This window comes from Cricetulus griseus, chromosome 2 (genome assembly GCF_003668045.3).
Source record: "Cricetulus griseus strain 17A/GY chromosome 2, alternate assembly CriGri-PICRH-1.0, whole genome shotgun sequence".
In the NCBI taxonomy this organism is placed as follows: domain Eukaryota; kingdom Metazoa; phylum Chordata; class Mammalia; order Rodentia; family Cricetidae; genus Cricetulus; species Cricetulus griseus.
Window position 1 is genome coordinate 1,093,309 of NC_048595.1, and position 22,405 is coordinate 1,115,713.

The following is a 22,405-nucleotide window of genomic DNA, read 5'->3' on the forward strand; positions in this document are numbered from 1 at the left end:
CGCGAGGACGGCCCGGCGGGCCCCGCGCCCGCGCCCCCGCTCTCCCCGGCCCCTCGGCTCGGCCGCCGCGGCGATTCGCGCCTCGCGGCCGGCACCTGCCGCGCGCGCCCCGCGAGCGCCCGGGCCGCGAGCGTTGGCGTTGGCGTTGGCGGCGCGCGCCGGGGCATGCCGCGCCTAGAGCCGCGGGGGGCGCGCGGGGGGCCGGGGCGGCGGCGGCGGCGGCGCGGCGCGGGGCGCGTGATGTGGCGCCGGGCCCGGGTGGCGGCGGGCTCCAGCGGCGGGACCCCTTCGCCCGCCCGCCTTCGCCTTCGCGCGCCCCGGGCGAGGCCGAGGCCGGGGCCGTGATCGGCCGTGAGCCGGCGACGGGGGGCGTCGGGGCCGCGGTCGCGGTCGGCGGCGGGGTGCGCGGGGCGGCGGCGAGGCCGTGGGGGCCCGGGCGCACGGGAGCGGCCCGGGGAGCCCGATCGCACCATGGAAGCGGCGGCGGCCGGCCGGGGCGGCTTCCAGCCGCACCCGGGGTTGCAGAAGACGTTGGAGCAGTTCCACCTGAGCTCCATGAGCTCGCTGGGCGGCCCGGCCGCTTTCTCGGCGCGCTGGGCGCAGGAGGCCTACAAGAAGGAGAGCGCCAAGGAGGCGGGCGCGGCCACGGTGCCGGCGCCGGTGCCCACTGCCGCGGAGCCGCCGCCCGTGCTGCACCTGCCTGCCATCCAGCCGCCGCCGCCCGTACTGCCCGGGCCCTTCTTCATGCCGTCGGATCGCTCCACCGAGCGCTGTGAGACCGTGCTGGAAGGGGAGACCATCTCTTGTTTCGTAGTGGGAGGCGAGAAGCGTCTGTGCTTGCCGCAGATCCTCAACTCGGTGCTGCGCGACTTCTCACTGCAGCAGATCAACTCGGTGTGCGATGAGCTGCACATCTACTGCTCGCGCTGCACCGCCGACCAGCTGGAGATCCTCAAAGTCATGGGCATCCTGCCCTTCTCCGCGCCCTCGTGCGGGCTCATCACCAAGACGGACGCCGAGCGCCTGTGTAACGCGCTGCTCTACGGCGGCGCCTACCCGCCGCCTTGCAAGAAGGAGCTGGCGGCCAGCCTGGCGCTGGGCCTGGAGCTCAGCGAGCGCAGCGTCCGCGTGTACCACGAGTGCTTCGGCAAGTGCAAGGGGCTGCTGGTGCCCGAGCTGTACAGCAGTCCTAGCGCCGCCTGCATCCAGTGCCTCGACTGCCGCCTCATGTACCCGCCGCACAAGTTCGTGGTACACTCGCACAAGGCCCTGGAGAACCGGACCTGCCACTGGGGCTTCGACTCAGCCAACTGGCGGGCCTACATCCTGCTGAGCCAGGACTACACAGGCAAGGAGGAGCAGGCCCGCCTTGGCCGCTGCCTGGACGACGTGAAGGAGAAGTTCGACTATGCCAACAAGTACAAGCGGAGGGTGCCCCGGGTAAGTGTCTCCAGGTCTTGGGGGTTGGCAAGCCATTTGTCCAAGGAGGGGAGGCGGTGGTCCTCTTGGGCTGGGCACTCTGGCTTCTAAATGTTGGGGCACCTGGTTCGACCTTATTTGGCTTTGGGTTGTTTTGATTTCAGGAAATTAGGGGCCTAGTTAGTCTCCTGTGGGTAAGGCCATAAGGCCGCCTTGGTGCTGTCTGAGCACTGTAGAGTGAATGGAAAAAAGCCCTCTCAGGACACATAGCCCTTGACCACATAGGCTACGCTCTGAAGGTCTGAGAAAGGCTGCCTCAAGCTCTGGGAGCTTGGACTTCCTGAAGAGAAAGAACCCAGGCTATGACTTTATGGCCCAGATCTCCATGGGATCTTGACAGATGAGAATGAAGTTTGCCCCCTTTTTTTCTGATGACAGGGATGTCTTCTTGTGGTTTCCAGCTGATACGCCTTGTATGTTTACTGGCTCTCTTGTTTTGTGTTTAAATCATGGGGCAAAGACACTAAAATGAAGCTAGCTAGTTGTCCTGGCAGAGACTTGGCACTTGCAGCCCCTAGAGTCTCCTGTTGGTGCACCTTGAGGACCACTTGGCCTGGTCAATGGTAGCAGAGTCTTGCTTCTCTGACTCAGAGTTGCTGATAGTATGCAGTTTCTTTAGACTCACCCATTTCCTTCTGTTGCTCTTGCACTTGGTGTGGAGGCCTGCCTGCCTAGGCTGTGCCGTGTGTGCGTCACGGGCTTTGTGGGATCTTCTTGGCATGACCCTGGCCACTTAGTACCAAAACCTTTCACTGGGGTCCAGAGGAAGTTTCTTTGCATATGCATCCTAAGTATCTGTAACTTTTAAATATCCCTGCTTATTAAATTGCACACACAGAATGCTGCATTGGCTCAGCTATTCTTGGGAGACCTAATTAATTCAGCTATTGCATCAAACTTTTTTTTTTTTTTCTAAATCTGTGAATAGATGCTGCAGCCCGGTTTTCTCTGGGCGCCCCTCCAGCAGAGTGTCAGAATCGTGGGGGGAAGGGGCTCTGAAGAAGGACCGTTGCCTAATTCTTTGGGGGCTGCAGAGAGTGTGCACATACTGTGTGTCCTATGGCACTTTTGCCCCAGCTAGGGCAGTGCATGATGGCAGGCGGTTGCAGGCGGGTCTTTTCAAGTGGACTTGGCAGTAGGCAGGCTGATGTGGGTCCTACCAGTGGAGGCCTATCTGGGCTGTCTGCACCCTTGTCAGCTAATGTAGCCTGAGGTAGTCATTTGAATATAGCGACTGGTGGACTTGCTGGGGCTACTGTAGAGATGTGGGACTAGTGAGGATGAGCCACTGGGAAGCATTCACACCTCTTATCTTGGGAGCAGGCAAGGAGTCTTGTCTGAGTTGGGTGTGTCTGTGTTTGTGTTTGTCTGCTTTGGGTCATGTGTGTTTGTGGTCTTTCTATCCAGGTTTAGGGGACTGCCATGGTCCCTTTGTCCCGGCCACTATTGAATGGAGTAGACTTCTGCCTTCTCTGTTTACAAGCTTGGTGATTCTGGTGTGGGGTCTTTGGGCTCAGAGGAGGTGGCTCAGATGCTCGTGCCAGCACTATGGGGTTAGAAGACAGGATAGTGCACTGAGCCATGGTCATGTGCCTGGGTCGTTTCCGCCGTGGTTTGTAGCTGCCCTTCCCTTGATAGCCACCCTGGCAATGGTCTGACGCCTCATCTGCTGAGTGAAGAGACATTTCTCGAGTGATTTGTGTCTCCAGCACCACTGAAGCAGTGGTGGCATCAGCTTGGGTTCCTATACTTTGGCCAGCTCCTGAGTGCTTACATGACGAGGGACTAGTGGGGCTGTTTCCCGTTTGTGGGGTGCTCCCAGCCCCTGGGTGATCCCAGTGCAGCCATCAGTGTTGCTGCTTCATTGACTGTGAGCTTGTAATTAGGGTTTGGTCTGGACTGTGCTCTTTAGTCCCTATTGGACGTTGTGAGCTTATCTGCATGAACTGTGGGTAACACCCAGCAGGAAGGGGCTGTCAGTCTGGGTAGTTATGGACCCATGGCTGCCCAAACTTAGCTTGTCCTGAGGGGAGCGGCCTGAATGCTAGGATTCCCTCACTCCCTTCAAAGCTTATTTTAATAGTTTTGGTCAACTGAGGAGGAGGGCACAAGGAACAAAGATGTGCTGAACCATTTTGTAGGGCAGTGTAGCCTTTGACAGGCCTTTGCACTCTGTTGAACTAAGGGTGAGCTGAGTGCTTTGTGGGAAGGGGTGGGTTTTCAAGCCCATGGTGGGAAGGTGTAGAGGTCAGTGGTTTTCCTGAGTTCTCGATGCACGGGTGACATTTGGCTGCTGTGCTCTGTGGCAGTCTGACTGAGGTGAGGTAGCTTCTGTCTGGTTGAGGTAGGGTCCGCTTGAATCAGGTGGAATTGGCCTGGTTGAGGTGGAATTGTGGTTTCTGTGGTCAGATGAGTGTGTGGGAGTTTCAGCTTTGAGCCTGAAAACCTTGGTGCAGGCCACTGTACCCCAGACCTTGGTGTGTCAGCATGCTGTGACAGTACGAAGGTCTGCAGTGCCCTCCTAATGTCATGGGGAATGGGAAAAGTCAATTCTCTCCTGGAACTGCCAGGCCCAGCTTCCCAGCATAAAGCTCTGAAGAAAACGCAGGCTGTATGGATGCTGCGCAGTGAACCTGTCATTCCGAGGGACACCCCCCCCCTCCGCTTTCGTTGCAGATCTGTAGGGAGTCAGTTGTGCTGTGGAACCTCATGGAGTTGGTCTTACATTCCCACTCTGTTCTTCACTGTTTGTGCAAGCTTGAGCAAATTGCTTAGCCCCTCTGTGCCTCAGCTTCCTTATGTAAATCGAGACCAACACTATATTGAACCTGTCTTAGAATCATATTTCTGGGGTCAGCACAGTCAAATGGGAACCTCTGAGCCTTCCCTTGCATTTAGAGGCTGCCTGGACCGTGCTCTCTTCCTTTGGGGTAGTCTGGTAGTTGTTAGACTTCCCACAGAGTTCAGTTCTGATCATCAGCATAAAAAGGTAAATGGACAGTGGCATTTTTGAGCTGGCAGTTTGTGTGCTTTGTGGGATGTGACTGCTGGGCCATAGGAAGATTTGTAACCATGAGCAGCTGCCATTCCAGGCTGGACACAGGTGCCACAGGGTCTCCTTTTAGCCATAGCAGCTCCCTATCTGTGGGTCTGAGAAGTGGGCTTCGGTGTGAAGGTGCTTGGGTTATCTTAGGTTACTGCATCTCTGTCGGCTTCTGAGCTTGGGTTCTCAGGACTTTCTTCTGTCAGCTGATATGGTCACCTTATGTGGGCTTGGAATTCCTCATAGTGGGACAATAAGACTGAGGTCATGCTTCTTGGCTAGTTGTCCATCCCGTGTTCCCCTGTTGGTTTCTCTGTGTAGCTTTCGCTGTCCTGGAACTAGCTCTGTAGACCAGGCTGGCCTCAAATTCAGAGATCCACCTGTCTCTGTCTTCCAAGTGCTGGGATTAAAGGCGTGCGCCTCTATTGTCCAGAGGTCATATTCCTTTTTTTTTTTTTTTTTTTTTTTTTGGGTTTTTGAGACAGGGTTTCTCTGTGGCTTTGGAGGCTGTCCTGGAACTAGCTCTTGTAGACCAGGCTGGTCTCAAACTCACAGAGATCCACCTGCCTCTGCCTCCCGAGTGCTGGGATTAAAGGCGTGCGCCACCAACGCCCGGCCAGAGGTCATATTCTTAACTAGACACTTAGGTAGGTGGTTAGCTTTAGGGAGCGTTGAGCCCTGGGTATGTTTTGGGTGCAGAGCTGGGTGCTGAGTTCAGGAGCCCTCTCAGTGGGTTGTAGTTTGCTCCTTTGGTTTTCTTGGGATGTAGGGTTGGTCTTCCCTCTGAGTGGTGGGATCACATTTGTGTACCACCATGTCAGCTGTGATTTGTTCGTATGTGAAGATTGCTATAGGAAAGGACAGTGTCACCATGCTGGGACCCTGTTTGCTGGACACCTGCAGGTCTGGGTGTGCTTCCAAAGATCAGCTGCCCTTTGCCCCTGGCCTCATGTCCTGCACTGGGCTTTCTTGGAGTTACTTTTGATTTTCCCTTTCAGACCCTTGGGCCAGGAAGGTGGGGTGCCAGGCCCTGAGGAGGTCCTGGTCTAGGAGGGCTCTTTGGGAAGGCTGCCCAGGTGATGGCTCTAGTCTACGGCCAGTGGGTCTTGCTAGGGTGGGACAGCAGCTTGAGAATGGGCTCTAGGTTTTCACACTGTAGCCAGCTGTGGGTGGGGGTGGTGGGGGTGCACATCCACCTACATAGGGCCAAGTTCTCTCAGCGTAGGCTTTCAGCCTGTCTGTCTGTCCATCTATCCTGCTACCTTCTGGGGCTCCTCTGGGAGCCATCTGAGTCCCTCACCATCTGGAGGAAGCAGGGTCATTGAGTAGCCCTCACCTCTGTCCCTAGCTGCCCACTGGAGGCCCTGGGTCATCAAGAAGCTTCTAAGAGTAAGGTCATTGACTCTCAGTGTTTCTCAACCTCCCCTGTAGTCAGTTTGTGTAATGTCTGTCTGAAGTGTCTAAGGGCAGACAGGATGCAGAGGGTGAGGAAGTCTGGGCCAAGTGTGAACCCAGCCCTGCTCTGGAGCCGGGTGGGGCCCCCCTGGGCCAGGTCTGAGTTGCTGTCTCTGCAGCCCCAGGAGGGAGGCTGCGGTTCAGAGGCTAGCCTGCCCCTGCTGTCTGGCAGGAGGTGAGGTGGCTATGGTTGGGGCTGGACTCTGTGCAATAGTGCCTCTTTCTAAGGATTGCGAAAGTTGAGGGAAGGTTTCTACTTTGGAAGAATTATGCAAGTTTCAACTGAAATTTTTTTTTTTTTAAGTTTCTTTGTTTTGAATCAAAACACAGCCTAGATTACTTCTGTGAGATCTAGGAGAGCTGAGTAGAGGGGAGCCTCTTGCCTTTTTTAACCCCCTGGCTACAATGGAAGTGTTTGGGAGGTGGATACTGTTTAGATGGGAGCTTGGGATCATTGTCTGGGAGATGCTCTGCTCCTGGTGCCCTGTATGGTCAGGAACAGGTTTGCTCAGTATGCCTTGTAGCCACAGACAGCACCCTGTGGATCCTGTAATGCTAACTTGCCTATACTACTTCAGCAAGGTGGTCTCCCACCTTCTCTTGTGACCTGATGGGCCTTTTCTATCCTAAGTATTGTGTACCAGTCATCTTTCTGCCTGTCGAGGTACTTTGAGAGGTTATTCTGGGTCACTGTCTGGAAGCACCCCCATGTCACCAGGGCAGAGTGTAGTAAATGACTGCTCATAGTGCTGTTCTCTCTGCAGATGAGGCCTTGACCTCAACTTTTGTGCTGCTCTCTAGAGATCCCTGGGTTCTAGGTTCGCTGCTGCTGTCAGTACCCTCCTATTTTCTGAAGGACCAATTGTCTATCTGGAAGTATTTTTAGTGAGACTGGAAATAATACTAAAGTGAGGGCAGGAGCCTGTGGCCCTCAGGGGACACATGCACCTGGCTGCACGGTGACATTACCAAGTGTCCTGTGAGTAGATTTCGCTATGCTTGTCTGTGCATTCTTTTGAGTCACAAAAGAATTTGTTTGTGTGGAAACAGATAAAGGGATCTTGGCAACAGCCCAGAGTCACCAGAGATCTGTCTTGGTGTTTGGCATTTGTGTTGTCTCCGATTTTACTTTTGTGGCTTCTAATGACTGAAAGGGTGCCAGGACTTCAGTAACAATGGGGATGAGGTGTATCACCATACCCCTAGTCTGTTGTGTACACTATGGGAGCTGTCTGCTGCCTGTGGTGGTACGGTGTGTTTTGTTGTTGGTTCTGGGAATGAATGGGGGCTGATCTCAGCTGGGTCTCTGGGCAGTGGAGGTGGAGGAGTGACTCAGTGGAAGCAAGCAGTCACTGCTGGCAGGGCTGGCAGGGCCTAGGGCCCAGATCTCCAATGGCTTTGGAATGGAAGGGAGGAAAGGTTGGGATTGTCCTTGGTGCCGTTCTTCGCTTATCCGTCTATCCATCTATCTCTGTCCTGTTCGTAAAGAAGGCTGTTTTCCTCACATGTGATTGGGGTACCTGGACCCTGCTTCCAGTCGCAGTGCTTGAAAAGCCCTGGAATGTTTCCCTTGGCCGGGGCTGTGAGCGTTGGTGTTCTTCCCAGCCCTCTTCAAGCCGACTGTGGCTTCCTCTGGAACGTCCGCTGGTCACTGTGAAAGAAGCAGCTCTTGTTGGGAACAGCTTCCTGCAGCTCCCACTGTACTTGCTGTTTCAGGGAAATGCAGGCATGGGTGTTGGGAGCTGGCTTTATGCCAGGACCTGGTGGAGGTGATGGTGTACTGTGAAGACTTGTGGGCCAGCAGGTGGAGCTGACCTGGGGGCCAGGGTGATAATTGGGCTCTGATGTGGCCCTTTGCTTTTCTGATTCCCCTGAGTTTGTGAAGTGACAAGTGTTAGGAAGGAGAGGCCAACATATTGAGATAATAGTTGAGGGGATGGTGAAGTTCCCAGAGAGGCCATACCAGTTTAGTTGAGGAGTTGTAGCTATGCCTCAGGTATAACTGGTGGGTGTCCTGTGACACCGCCCTGATTCTGTGGTCACATGTAACGTGTGTACCCTGGGTACTAGTGGTCTCCTTTGGTATCACCTTACTCCAGTGCTGTGAGGAAAGCCATTGTCAGCTGACAGATTGTTCTAAGTGTAGTGTTGTCTGTCCACAAGTAAGTTTGTAAGTAACTAGAGCAGGAAATGGCTGTTGCCCTTGCAGACCCCTCAGCCCGTGCTAGGCATTGCTGGTCTAGCTACTGGGAAGGCTGGCCAGTCAGAGCACTGCTACTAGCAGAATCTGTTGGCTCTGCACTGAAGGTAACATGGGAATATTTTTGTTTTGACTATGGAATGTGGCCTTTTGCTTGTAGACAGAATTCGTAGTGCCTATTTTCATTTCATTTTTATTTTTTGTGTGCATGGTGTGTGTATGCCCATGTGTTGACATACCTGTGTGTGTGTAAGTCTGAGGTTGATGTTGGGTGTCCTTCTCTATCCTTCCCCACCTTATTTTGAGATTGGGGTTCTCTGAACCTCGAATTCACTGTGTTTTGGCCAGATTAGCTGGGCAGCCAGCTCCAGGGTCTGCTTCTCTCTCCACCCAGTGCTGGGGGTAGAGGTGCATGCAACTGGCGTGGGAACGAGGGTTTGCACTTGGGTCTCACACTTGTGCAGCAAGCACTTCACTTGCCTAGCTAGCTCCCTGGATCTTGGTGTCTGTCTTTAGAGACGAGGCTGGTGAAGTCCCTCCTGCCTTGCTGGGGTACCCTTCCTCGAGGTGTGGGTAAGTCCTGCCAGGCCTCCAGGAAGTTTGAAGGCCTCATTCATGAATGTCCTCAGTCCTAGAAGGTGTGTGACCAGCAGGAGTTAGGGCACCTAAGGAAATGGATATGTTCACATAGCAGTCCTGCTGCCCCTATATGTGCTGGCAAAAGGGTCTATTCTGTGCCAGTTGCTGTGCCAGGTTCAGCCTGATGATCCTTTCCTAGTGCAGCCTGAGGGTGGGTAGTTCTGGGTCCTCTTTGTAGAAGTTGTGAGTGGACAGTTTTCTCAGAGAGCCTCCTTTGCTTTCAGTTCATGTAGTAAATAAACTAAAGCAGCACACACTCCAGAAACATAGAAGTAATAGGCTGACCCGAAAAGGGGAAGACAGCAGTTTGTTTTGTGCTTTCCTTCTGTGGCTCCTGTGGCTCTCATCATGGCCGCCTTGCCACTGGCTTGCAGTATCTCTGGCCCCTTGGGTGCTGTTACACCCTGCCACCCTGAAGGATTGGCAGTCTGGGCCTCTCATTCAACCACAAGCCAGTCTTGGTTTTGGCACCCTGTCCTTCTGTGTTCCAGTTCTGTTTAGGCTGTTGGGGCAAGATGTTCTCCTTTCTCCATCTCCTCCATCCCTGGCACCTGTTTTGATGTACAAACATTGGGGCACCTTTCTTTGGAAGTGAAGAGAACCCTGGATTGTCAAGAGAGACTTGCTTTTTGGGGGAGGTAGGAGGGAGGGCAGGCCCTTGCTATGTGGTCTAGCCTGTCTCTCTCTCTCTCTCTCTCTCTCTCTCTCTCTCTCTCTCTCTCTCTCTCTCTCTCTCTCTCTGGTTTTTTGAGACAGGGTTTCTCTGTGTAGCTTTAGAGCCTATCCTGGAACTAGCCCTTGTAGACCAGGCTGGCCTCAAACTCAGAGATCCACCTGCCTCTGCCTCTGCCTCCCGAGTGCTGGCACCACCACCACCCGGCTATAGCCTGTTCTTGACTTGTGGTCCTCCTGCTTCTGTCTTTTGAATTGAGATTACAGGTATGTTCCACCACCCTGGCTATTGTACTTGTTTGTTGAAGGTGAATGCTAGGCATGGACTTTGACCTCTAGTTCAAGCAGGAGGTGGACCAGGCTGGCAGGTGGGAGACAGCTGGGCCACACCATTAAGAACCAGTGAATAGGCCACTGTTCCACATGTGATGCTAAGGGTTCACTTGGCCCCTAGTTCTGCAGAAACTAAGTGAGGTACATACTGGAACTTGTGCTGTCCCTAGGCTGTTGCCACAGAGCAGCTGAAGGAAGTCCTCCGTGGCTGGACCTTGTTGGGGGTGTCCTGTATTCTGGAGTGCGTTACTCGGGAACCTACCCTGGCTTGCTTGACTCTTTTGGGGTGAGGTCCCCAAGGCACCTCAGCTGTGCCTTTTCTTGGTGCTTGTAGGGATGTCCCGGTCACACTGCTGGGGCTGCCACCTGGTGTTTGATGGTGTTGGCTGTCTTTTTTTCTGCTTCACCTGCTGCCTTCTGCTTCCTGGTGTTACAACGGTGTTGCCCAAACCATTAAAAGAATTATACTCCCAAGTTGAATGATATGCAAATGTAGTCAATTAAGCGAGGGGATTTTAATTAGCAGTTTAAGTTCATGTGTGAAGTGCCTTGCCTTAATTACTTGACAGTTTTGTTGTAAATTTGCTAAGTTTTTTTTTGCAGAACTATCAAAACTGTGATTTTTTTTTTTTAACATCCTTCTATGCAATAAATGTCGCCCAGCTTGCCTGACCCTAGTGGGTTTGTCTCAATTTATAAAGATCTTTAAACTGTGAAAACAAGGTGGACCTTGTGAGTTGCCTCTCTGCACAGCTCAGTCAGTCAGTTAGGTCACATTCCTTGTTTTCCTGGCACAGGCTGACAGGGAGCCTCCCTGGGCTTCCCTGGTGGATGGCATGAAGAAGCCTCCTTTGCTTGGGTCTGGTGTTAATAGAGCACATGTATGCTGCCCAGGGGTAGGTGGGTGCCGGGAGTGGGCATCAGGAAGGCTAGACTGTGTTGGGGAACTGTGGGTATGGGACAGCAAGGGGCCGTGTCCTATTAGGTGAGATATGTGATCCATGCAATTGGCCATCCATAGACTCTTGTTTTCAGAGTTGCAGGGTTTACAGGTCCATAGGAGAGTGCAGAGCACCAGGTCCATAGCAGAGGGAGGAGCACCAGGTCCATTGGAGAGGGCTAGGCAGGAATGTGGTGGCATAGACCTATAATCTCAGTGCTTGGGAAGCTGAGGCATAAGGGTGGCAAGTTTGAGGCCACCTTAGGCTGCATAATAAGACCCTGTCTCAAAGGAAGAAAGGGAAGAAAAGAAGGAAGAACGAACACTAGGTGGTAGGAGTTTTGAGCTCTGTCATTTCTTGTGGAACTGATTGTGTGCATGTGGCCTGTTACTAAAGCATTGGCTTGAGGTATAGGCTTGCACCTGCCTGTGCTTGATCTGTTTTCTCATTTAAGTATTTGATTTGGATTGGGTTTTGGGTAAATTTAACTGATTCCAGAGGGAGAAAGGGATCTTGTTTTCTCTGTAGAGTGTTTGTCTGTGGGCTGAGGATGGTGAACAGGACTCAGCAGGGTCCTTCCTGTTCCTTTAGCTTTCATGCTTGAGATGAAGCCCTATACAACTCCACCCAGAGCAGTTGTGGAGTTGTGTAGCTGTGAACTTTTCTTGGCTGTACATTGTGTGCTCTGTATGACCATTGGCATGGGTGCTACCCCATGTAAGGGTTTGCTCCCCTCCTCTACCTCTACTTTGCAGGCATGTGTACTGTGTATGGTATGAGTACATATATACCATGGCATGCATGTGGAGATCATAGGACAGCATTCAAGAGTCAACTCTCAGTGTGGCACCCTGTGGGTTCTAGTATTCACTCAGGTCATTGGGCTTGCCATTTCATCAGCCCTGATTTCTCTTGTTTTTTTTGATACCAGCTATCCTAATGGATGTAAGGTGGCATTTCTTGGTGGTTTGATCTGTGCCTCTGTGGTGTTTGGTGGTGTTCAGCACTTCGCTTGCCGTGTGTCCATTCAGTTCCTTTGTCTGTTTTGACTAAGGTTGGGTTTTTTTGTTGTTGTTGTTTGGTTGATTTTTCAAAACAGGGTTCTTTATGTAGCCCTGGCTATCCTGGAACTCACTGTGTAGACTGTGCTGGCCTTGAGCTCGCGAATCTGTGTGACTCTGCTGGGATTAAAGGTGTGCACCAACACTTCCTTGTTGATCTTTTTATGAATATTACTCTGTGTGTGTGTGTGTGTGTGTGTGAATGGGAATGCTACATTTATGGGTGCCCGTGGAGTCCACAAAAGGGTGTTGGATTGGATCCTCTGGAGCTAGAGTTTCAGATTATTGGTTGTGTGCCACCTGATGAGGGTACTGGGAAAGGAACACTGCAGGAGCAACACACACTCTTATCACTCAGGCAACCCTCACTTGGTTTTTTGTTTTGTTCTGTTTTAGTTTTTACCTATTTTGCATTAATCACTTAATATTTTACTTACTGGCATGGACCATGATTTGTCTTGTGGCCCACAGGGTGCCCCCAGTTGTCCTTTGTGTACCAGCAGACAGGATCATCTCTGAGCTGGATCCTTTCCTTTGTGCCTGTGATGGGTATGACTGTCCCTTCCCTGCCTGAACAGGGGCTGTGCCTGGGGTTGGCAAAGGGTCATGGAAAGGGTTCCTGTTTGAGGTGGAGCTGGTAGCAGCCCACTCTGAGACAGACAGGCTGGGAGTGGCTGCAGGAGGAAATGTGTAGTAGGCTGCTTTTGTCTTTTGGGAGGCCTGTGCCATAGCTGTTGTGCATGTGTGAGTCTGCTTTTACTGGCACGTGTCTGAAAGGGGCAGGGCCTGCATGATAGACACTTCAGTTTGGGAGAAAACGATAGCAGGAGGGTTTCAGGATGTAAGGACGGTCTGGAGAAAGAAGAAAGCATTTCTGAATTTCTTCAAGACATTCTTTCTTGGTAGGGGCCACCACTGGCTCAGCTTCAGCTTTCTAGAAAATGGGAGGGGAGTATAGGGCCTCACCTCCAGACCAGGACCCATTCCTTCACCTTCCTGTTCTCTGGAGGAAGCATCTCTGTCCAGTGTTAGGTAGGAACTGGCAGAACCTGTGTCTTCCTACTAAGTCTCTTGCTTCCTCCAGTCAGCCTTTCCTGTGCCTTAGTATACTTTGCCCATCACCAGGGCTGCTTCATTATGGCCTCTTCTTGGGCCATACTAGACTGGTTTGGTGTTATGGGTTCTAGGGAGTGACAGGTGGCCTTGCTAGGTGTGTCTACTGTTGGGCTGCAGCACCTCACCTCGTGGAGAGTCTGTGTGTGCTGTGAGCCACAGTTAGTTCATGTACATACCCCATGCAGAGCCCCTTTGTTTCTCCCTGGACCCTGAAAGCCGGGCTAGCTGCCTTTCCATACAGCAATACGTCCAGAACCTGGGAGTATCTTCTAGGGCCTTATTCCTATCCTAGTGTTGTTCTGCACAAGCCGATTACTCAGCCAGGCCAGCTGCCATTCCCAACATCTGTTTGTAAGTGTCTCTCTTGGCCTGGTGGCCTGGCATCCTGGCATCCTGGCATCCTGGCGGAGGTGCCTGGGACACTTTGTCAGACTTGATCATGATTGTTGAATGCTAATGAGGGAGGCTAGGAGGGCAGGCCAAGGTGGTTCTTGAAAACAAGAACCTTTTGTTTTGCAAATGATGCTAGCAGTGAGGGTATTGGTGCTGGTGGATTCCACAGGCTAACCTGGTGCCTAGAGGAGGGGCTGGTAGCTTTTGACCTGCAGCCACAGGGAAGGTGGTTCTTTGTGTTTGGCTTTTTTTAAAGAAAGGGAGAGTTGGTAGATTAGGCCAGCACTTTGTCACCTGCCCTGCCTGTGATTGGCCGAGGGTGAGTGAAAGTCATCTCTTGCTGTAGAAGGAGGTTTTCACCTCCTCCTTTGTTGTGTTTTGTGCTTCTGGCCAAGCATCAGTTTCTTGGAGTTTAGAAGCAGATTTGTGTAGTGGTTACGGATGTGAGATCCTAAGTCAAGCTGGCCTCGGGTCACTCATTCTATGGTCCTGGGACGTGACATTTCACAGCACCCTGTGAACAAACACCTAGACAGTGTTGTGTTGTGAGGCATCTTGAAGACTTAATTCTTTTGGCCTCTTTTTTTTTTTTGGGGGGGGAGCTATATCCCACTAGCAATTCCAGAAGCCTCAGTGGCCTGAGCACAAGTGATCTTGGCTTGAGTGCAAGTGATGTAACCATAGCCAGCCGGAACACTTAATCAGTGGTGAATGCCAACAGGCACAATGAAGCACACCAGGCCAGAGTCCCGCTTGTCCATGTGCCTACGCTGGTGATTCTTGGCATTACCAGGCACTCTTAATTGTTTGCCCTAAGGTAGAGGCCTTTTATTAGGTGTGTCTGATTGGGATTTTTCCTGTCCTTGATGCTCTAGGGGCGCAGGTTGAAGATGTGAGCTCTGGGGTCTAGGTGGCCAGGTGGGTATAGTTGCAGCTGGCTGCTGCTCCTGGTAAAGGGACTCCCACAATTTTAGAGCAAAGACTGTCGACAGAGACATTTACAAATTTACCATTGAGACAGTGGTTTGGAGATGACCTCACAGTGAATGGTACTTGCTTGATCTATTTTTCCAGAAAGCAAGTTAGGTAGTGTGGACAGTATCTTAGAGATGTCTGTCTGTGCCCTGCTGCACTGGAGCTGAGAGTTTGGGAGAGAGAGGAGCCAGTGGGAAGGGCCCCTTGCCAAGTTCTCAAGTAAACTACAGAGTCCCACCTTCCTGTCTGTGCAGGTTACAGTACATTCTGCACTCATCAATCACTGAGCTGGAATTTAGTTCTGACTTTAGCTGGGGTTGGTTATAGTTGAGGAAATTTGGGACTTTTGTAGTTGGATGTTGTTCTGTTTGGGATCCAGGCTTCTGCCTGTTTCATCGAAGCTGCTGGATACTGCTCATGAATGAAGGGTACCCATTGTCATGCTGGGGCCCTTCTCTCTGGTCCTGACATTCCTGTGGCCTGATGCCATTTGTGTGTCCTGCCGCTGAGGCCCAAGGAGGAGGAAAGGGGCTGACCTGTTAGTGAGCTTGCCTGTCTTTGGTTTAAGACTTTCTGTTTGAAGAATCCTCAAACTGTTAGAGCCAGGTGGGGAACCTCTTGTGTAAGGATCAGCTTTTGCCTGTGTTCTGCCTCACTTGTTTCCCTAAGGCAGTGGTTCTCAGCCTTCCTAATGCTGCTGTGACCCTTTAACACAGTTAGTTCCTCATGTTGTGGTGACCCCCAACCGTAAAATTTTCGTTGCTACTTCATAATTGTGATTTTGCTACCATTATGAATTGTAATGTAAATATTTTTGGAGATAGAGGTTTGCCAAAGGGGTCATGACCCACAGGTTAAGAACCTCAGCCCAAAGGGATCATTTTATAGTTGCTTTGAAAAAGAGGGCTTCATTGTGTGTACCAGACTGGCCTTGAACTCAGAGATCTGCCTGTCTTTGCCTCCTGAGCAACAGCATTAAAGGTGTGTGCCACCATTCTTGCTCCTCCCCCCCCCCCATAAGTTTTTGGTGATAGTGGTTGGGATGTTTAGGTGTTGGTGTCCTTTCTCTAAGACAAGGGCATATGACTGCCCCAGTGCCGCGCTACCTCAGCCACCACGTTTCTCCTGAGCTTTGCTAAGCCAGGAATGCAGAACTTGATGGCACTTGAGGTGTTTTGGATGTTTGTATTCTGCTTTGGGAGTCTTTCCCATCTGTGGTTACTAAGTAACTAAGGAGAAGACTTTTGGCTCTTGTAGTCCCCATGAACTTTGTTCCTGGTGATCCTGCCTGGCCCAGGCATGCTGCAGCCTTTGAGGCATAGCTCTCTGCTGTGTAGAGTACACCATCTTCCTGTCACCAGATCACAGTCATTTTGCTGTCTCTATTGTTAGTTTCTGGTCCCCCATTGTCTTTGTTGATAACTTTTAGAGAACTAGCACCCCTCCCCCGAGTGCCCCAGACACCCTGTTTTGGCCCATGCTGTGTTACCTGCGTGATTCTGCTGTTTGAGTCTCAGCCTCACTGTCCTCTCAGTAGAGCCAGCCTATGCTGTCACCGTTGGAGCTGCCATCCATGGTGGCTGTTGGTAGCCCATTGCATTACTGGTGAAACCCAGTTGTCTGATATATTTACAAGTCTCCATCACTAAGTTTGGGTTGTCCAAATGGCTGCTTCCAGCAAAATCTTCTGCCGAATATCTGGTCTGTGTGTGATTGTTGTCTCCATGTTGGTAAGAACCATGGGCTCTCTCTTCTTTTCTGTACTTCCTGCTGTATGGCTTACCTACTTGAGACTGTCTCTGGAAGCTGTCCATCCCGTTGTGCCAGTTGGAATTTCGCTCTCCCTGGCGGTGGCTGTGCCCAGACATGCCTGTGGGGCCCCTCCTCTTCTGTGCTGTGCTTTTGCACACCATACTGGGTGCCCTGTGGATGTGTGAGGCAGGAAAGAAGGTGCTGATGATTTCAAAGCACTCCTTTTTAGGGGGTTTTCTTTTTGTTTTTTAAAATTAAAGTGTAAGTGATTGTGATTGTATCTCTCTATATATGTGCTCACATTAGTGACAGGTGACCCAGGAAGCCAGAAGAGGGTGTCAGGTCCCTTAGAGCTGGAGTTACAGGAGTTTGTAAGCCACCTGTTGTGGGTGTTGGGAACTGAAATCTGGTCCCCTGCAAATTGCTGCAAGCACTCTTTAACTACGGAGCCATCTCTTCTGCCAAGGATTCCCACAGACAACTACCCATAGCAGTTTTCTGGGGAGGGAGAGGTCTGTGTCCTAGACAGAAGGAAAGTCTCAGCTACAGGCTTGGTACCTTCTTGGGCCTTTCTCTCTCAGCTTTGGGGTCTGCTCTGGTAGAATCACTGTCTAGGTGTTGGCAACCATGTCGTCTGATTGTTGTCCTTATAGCAGGAGGTGACCACACTGGCCTGGCCCTGGCCCTGGCCCTGGCCCTGGCCCTGGCCCTGGCCCTGGCCCTGGCCCTGGCCTGGGCTATAGGAATGGAAGAAGTCCCAGTACCTTTTGGATTTGGTGGGAGTGGAGTAGGATGTGTGAGCGTGTGACTTAGCAGAGCACTCAGCTGCCCTAGCTGTAGTTTCTAGCGCTTAGTCAGTCATGTTTTTTCTGTGTGTGCTCTAGGTGACCTCTTGGTATTAAGGGAATTGGTAAAACACTATCCTACACAAGTTTTAATACACAGGAGTTGCTCACTTATCTCTGGACATCTGTGCTGAAGAGGGTTGAAGGTTCCTGTGCAGAGGGGCTACAGCCTGGCTGGATGTAACTGCATAGATTGTGTTCCCAGCCCACATCCCTCCTGTTGTTAGTGGCAGGTAGGCAGGAGTTTTGGAGACCTCAGCCCAGCTATGACCTCCAGCTTTTTACTGGAGCAAGCAGCCCAATGATGATGCTACCTCACTCCAGAAACCACCAAACTCTGCAGACTCAAGATCCTAGCTAGTGTTAACTTGGCTGCTTTTACACTTAGTTGACTATGCAGATGAACACAGCTCATGGCCATCAACTGGCCCTGTGTCCTAATGATGGCAGGGCTGAGGCAGAGTTTCCTCTCCATCTCTGCCATGATCACAGTCTTGGCAAGGTCACTGGGAGTCTGCTGTAGAATAGCAAAGCCAGTAGAACCCTCTGTGTTACCTGACTATGGCTCCTTTGCTGTTTACCTGAGTCCTGGAGCCAGGGTGAACACTGGGTTTCAGAGTGTTATAGTTGGGTGCAGAGTGGTACAGATAGGAAATGAGCAAAAAATTTTGTGTTCCAAACCAGAAAATGATGTCAAGACAGTGGCATCAAAAGTAAATGACAGAATCATCAAGATGCCACCAAGTCTTCATAATAAAAAAGGAACAGATTCATCAAAGGTTGATGTTTAGCGGCATGGCCTGCTCATAAATGACATTATTAATTAGGAAGGCATGGCCTTAGCATAGGCTTTTCCCACTAGCTCTTATAACTTAAACTGCTTCTTTTAATCTATGTTTCATTGTTTGGCCTTTTTATCTTCATTCTGTATGTCCAACTCCCATGTCTCATTGACGTCTCTCTGTGTGCCTCAGTTCCCCGTCTTCCTTTCTTTACCCAGAAATCCCACCTACACCCCTTGCCTAGCTATTGGCCATTCGGCTTTTTATTATACCATTCATAGCAACACACCTTCACACAGTGTACGAACATCCCACCACACTCAGATGTATGAGACAAGTGTTGAACAAGTCATAGAAGTCAAAACAGCTGAAGAAGGGTTAGCAACATTGCGCTCAGTGGCAGGTACCAACCTGGCCAGCTGTGTGAGCAGCCAGGGGTATACTGTGAGACCTTGTCAAAAAGGAGGAAGAGGGGAGCTGGAGAGATGGCTCAGAGGTTAAGAGCACTGACTGCTCTTCCAGAGGTCCTGAGTTCAATTCCCAGCAACCACATGGTGGCTCACAACCATCTGTTATGAGATCAGGTGCCCTCTTCTGGTGTGCAGATATACATGGAAGCAGAATGTTGTATACATAATAAATAAAATCTTAAAAAAAAAGGGGGGGGGAAGACGGAGGGACAGACCTGCCTGCCTGTGGCCAAGTAGAATTAGACAAAGTGGGGTATTGAATGTCACCCACCTGGCCGATGACACTCAGGATCTAGGACACGTAAGAGTCCTTTTGTAGTGATAAAAAACATAAATAGAAAACCTGTACTTGGTACAGCCAGCTCCAAATCAGAAACGGACATAAGAGGAAAATCACAGGAGGGGCCTAGTCCATGCCAAGCAGTTATATGGCTCCCGGGCAGTCCCAGACAGTCACCACAAAACTACAACTTAAGTTCAGTCAGTTTTTTAATGAGGTGACCAAAACAGTTTTCAGGTTCATTTCTGCTCACAGTTTCAGAGTTTTCGATAAACCTGCAACAAAGCAGAAAGAGCGTGGCAGAGGAGTGCCAGTCATCATGTGGGAGCCAGGAAGCCACGACAGAAGGAAGAACCAGGAACAAGTAATCTTCAAGGGCCCATCTCCAGCAACCCACTTCCTCCAGTTGAATACCTCCTTCTCAAGTAGTTTCCACCGCACTACGTCCCCAAAGCCTGGGTTTCAGCGTAGCACCACTCTGTCCCCACCTCACTTCCTGTCTGGACACATTTCTGCCCCGAAGTTGTGTGCCTACTTTATGTGTGTTCCTGGAGTCCCGTTGTCTCTGCTCTTTGCACATACTTTTCTCTCAGGCTCCTTGGCTACTCCACCCCTGCTGTCTTGCCTTTGAGCATTGCTCTCTTCGGTATCTTAACTATGTGGCCTGCACCTCCATCTGCTGCTAGTTGCTGTTCTCAGGGCTTTTCTTCATTCTGAGGGTATCTGTCTCTTCTGATGTGGAGCTCTAGGAGTCCCTATTCTTTCGTCACAGTGACCACAGCATGCAGTGTGGACAGGAGTCTGGGAAGTCAGGCTTTTGGTGTTGCCTGGCTGCACTTTTTTTTTTTCCCAGACTGGCCTTGAACTCACAGAGATCCATGAGCACTGGGGTTATAGACATGTGCTACCATTCCTGGTTCATGGCTGGGTATTTATTTAATTTTGCATCCAGGGTTGGACTGGAAGTAGTTTGCTTGCCTAACACCTCCCGTGTCCTGATAGAGAACACCGGTGCCACCTGACAAGAAGGAGCCTTTGCAAGTGACCTGCCTCTTTTTATTGAGAGCTTTCAAGACCTCAAGTAATGGCCCTGGTTGGGAGACTTTGTCTCTGTGCCCCCTGTCATATCCTGGGTAGTGGACTTTACTTGCTGCTGCTGCTGCTGCTGCTGCTTCTGCTTCTTCTTTTTTTTTTTTTCTTTTTTTTCTTTTTTGGTTTTTCGAGACAGGGATTCTCTGTGTAGCTTTGGAGCCTATCCTGGCACTCGCTCTGGAGACCAGGCTGGCCTCGAACTCACAGAGATCCACCTGCCTCTGCCTCCCGAGTGCTGGGATTAAAGGCGGGCGCCACCAACGCCCGGCTTTACTTGCTTCTTGAGTCTCCGTTTTTCTTTTTCTTTTCTGGTTTTCTAAGACAAGGTTTCTCTTTGTAACAGTCCTGGCTGTCCTAGAACTTAACGGCTGTGTAGCTGGGTCAATGGGTCCTATGGTCCTCCTCTCCGTCCTCTCTCCTGTTTATTCTCTCTGCTTGCCAGTCCTGCCTATCCTTTCTCCTGCCTTATTATTGGCCATTCAGCTCTTTTTAAAAATTATTTAACTTTATTTTATGTGTGTTGGTGTGAAGGTGTTAGATCCCCTGGAAATGGAGTTACAGACAGTTGTGAGTTGCTATGTGGGTGCTTGGAATTGAACCCAGGTCCACTGAAAGAGTAGCTTGTACTCTTAACTGCCAAGCCATCTCTCCAGCCTGGCTATTCAGCTCTTTATTAGGCTACTTACCAGGTGTTTTAGACAGGCAAAGAATCACAGCTTCACAGAGTTAAACAAATGCAACATAAAATAACAGCAACACATCCTTGTATCATTAAAATAAATGTTCCACAGCATAAACAATGTAACACATCTCAAAATAATATTCTATGACAGGTGTCAGTGTTAATACATTTTTATTACATTTTAATTTAGTTTATGCATATGTGGGTGTGCCACAGCATGCATGTGGAGGACTTGTAGGAGTTGATTCTCTCCTTCCACCCTGTGGATCCCAGGGATCGAGCTCAGGTTGCCAGGCATGGTGGCAAGTGCCTATCCCTGCTGAACTGTCTTACTGGCCAGGTTACATTTTAAGCATTGGAGGAGGTGCTTTAAAATGGGAAGTACATTAATGCCATTTGTGACTTTAACCAGAAGTCTTCAGGTAATCAGGGCTTCTTTTTTTCAGAACGTCTGACTACTTTTGTATTTGTGTGCATTTAGGTTTCATGGTCATTGCATCCTGACCTCCGTGTCATGTTGCGGGCACAGTAGTCTTGGCTATGTTCGGAGGAACGACTCAAATACCCCATTCTAGGATTCTAAGTTTAACAGTTCCCAGAGCATATCTAAACAACAGACTCTGTTTGTGGTGCAGAATTAAGAAAAAAAAATGGGTAAGATTTCTTGAAAAGGCTAGGGCTACAGTTCGGTGACAGAGGGCTTGTCTATTGTGTGCAGCTTCTATCCCCAGCATACCCCCCATGATAAGAACCAGGAAAAGCCATTTAGTCAAGAGCATGGATCACAGAGAGTTTTGGTTTCCTGTAGTGATATGTTATTTATGAGTTATTAAAGCTGGCCTGAAGATTCAGAAAGCAAAGACAGCAACAAGCCATAGAAGCCAGGCATACACCTTTAATCCCAGCAGCCAGAAGCTAGGAGGTAGTGGTGCACACCCTTAATCCTAGGACTCAGGATTAAGAGGTAGACGGATCTCTGTGAGTCCAAGGCCACCCAGGGATACATGAGATTGATCCAGTCCTAAAGAGAAACAGCTCACACAAAGATGATCTCAGCACCTGGGATCACACGCCTTAATCCCACCATTAGGGAGGTATGTAAGGCAGGAGCAAGGTGTCAGTATCAAGGAGGTTTTGTTCTCCAGCCACACTGAGAAGACGCAGCAGTTTGAGGCTTGGTGAAGAGATCGTGGATCAGCCCTTTCAGCTGAATTAGAGGTGAGAGCTAGTGGCCCTCTGCTTTGCTTTTCTGAACTTCAGCTTAAAGATTGAACCCCAATACAGTCTCTGGGTCTTTAATTAATTCGTGTTACAGTTTTCTTTTCCTGTTTTTGACTCTCTATCCCTTCAGTGTTTGTACCCCTTGATGAGCTCCCTGCACCTGTGCTTGGCGGAACCTAGAGTCTCACACAGGCCAGGCAAGCGCTAATCTCTGAATGCTGCACACAGAGCTGACCGACTGTTGAGGCCCAGTGCAGCCTCTAGCGGGCACTTGGTCCCAGGGTCAGTTTATCTTGGTAGTTTTCTGAACCGAAGGCTCAAGTCTGAGCTTTTGAATCATAACAGTGGCTGCTGCCTTTTTTTTTAATAAATCAACACAGGGTCTCTGTAGTCGTGGCTGTCCTGCAGCTCACTCTGTAGACCAGGCTGGCCTTGAACTCAGATCCACCTGCCTCTGCCTCACAAGTGGTGGGATTAAAGGCATGTGCCACCATCGCCTGGCACAATGTGACTTTTTTTTTTTTTTTTTTTTTTATGACAGGGTTTCTCTGTGTAACAGCCCTGTCTGCCCTGGAACTTACTTTATAGATTAGGCTGGCCTCAACTCACAGAGATCTGCCCGCCTCTACCTCCTTAAATGCTGGGATTAAAGGCTTCCACCACCTTACCTGGCCCACAATGTGGCTTCTTAAGTGATATGTTCCAGATTCTTTGTGGTAGGAGATGAGACCTGAAAAATATGTATTTCTGACAAGTTCCCAGGAAATGGTGGTAACTGCTGTGTGTGTGGGTCACAGTAGCCCTTCCTGCTTAGGTAAACAGATTTCAGAGGCCTGAGGCTGTGCCTGTGCCTGCACCTGCCTGTGCTGTTTGTAGCTGCTTTTGTGATACCACAGTGGAGTTGGAGCTGTGAGTCAGAACACATGTCCCCAAAGTTGCACACACTGATTTGGTTCTTCACAGGATCTAGAAAA

The 22,405-nt window shown here is 50.6% G+C and overlaps 1 protein-coding gene across 2 annotated transcripts in view; it reads left to right on the top strand.

The window, feature by feature from the left end:
- The first annotated feature begins 270 nt into the window (after window positions 1–270).
- The window catches only part of Ski (SKI proto-oncogene), a 64,919-nt gene continuing 42,784 nt past the window's right edge, over window positions 271–22,405 (top strand). The window contains exon 1 of one of the 2 annotated variants that reach the window (XM_027398510.2): window positions 271–1,440. In XM_027398510.2, the coding sequence (XP_027254311.1) occupies window positions 472–1,440 (969 nt within the window). In that variant the 5' untranslated portion in view covers window positions 271–471. The remainder of the gene's footprint in view (window positions 1,441–22,405) is intronic. The other variant, XM_027398509.2, reaches the window with a different exon arrangement.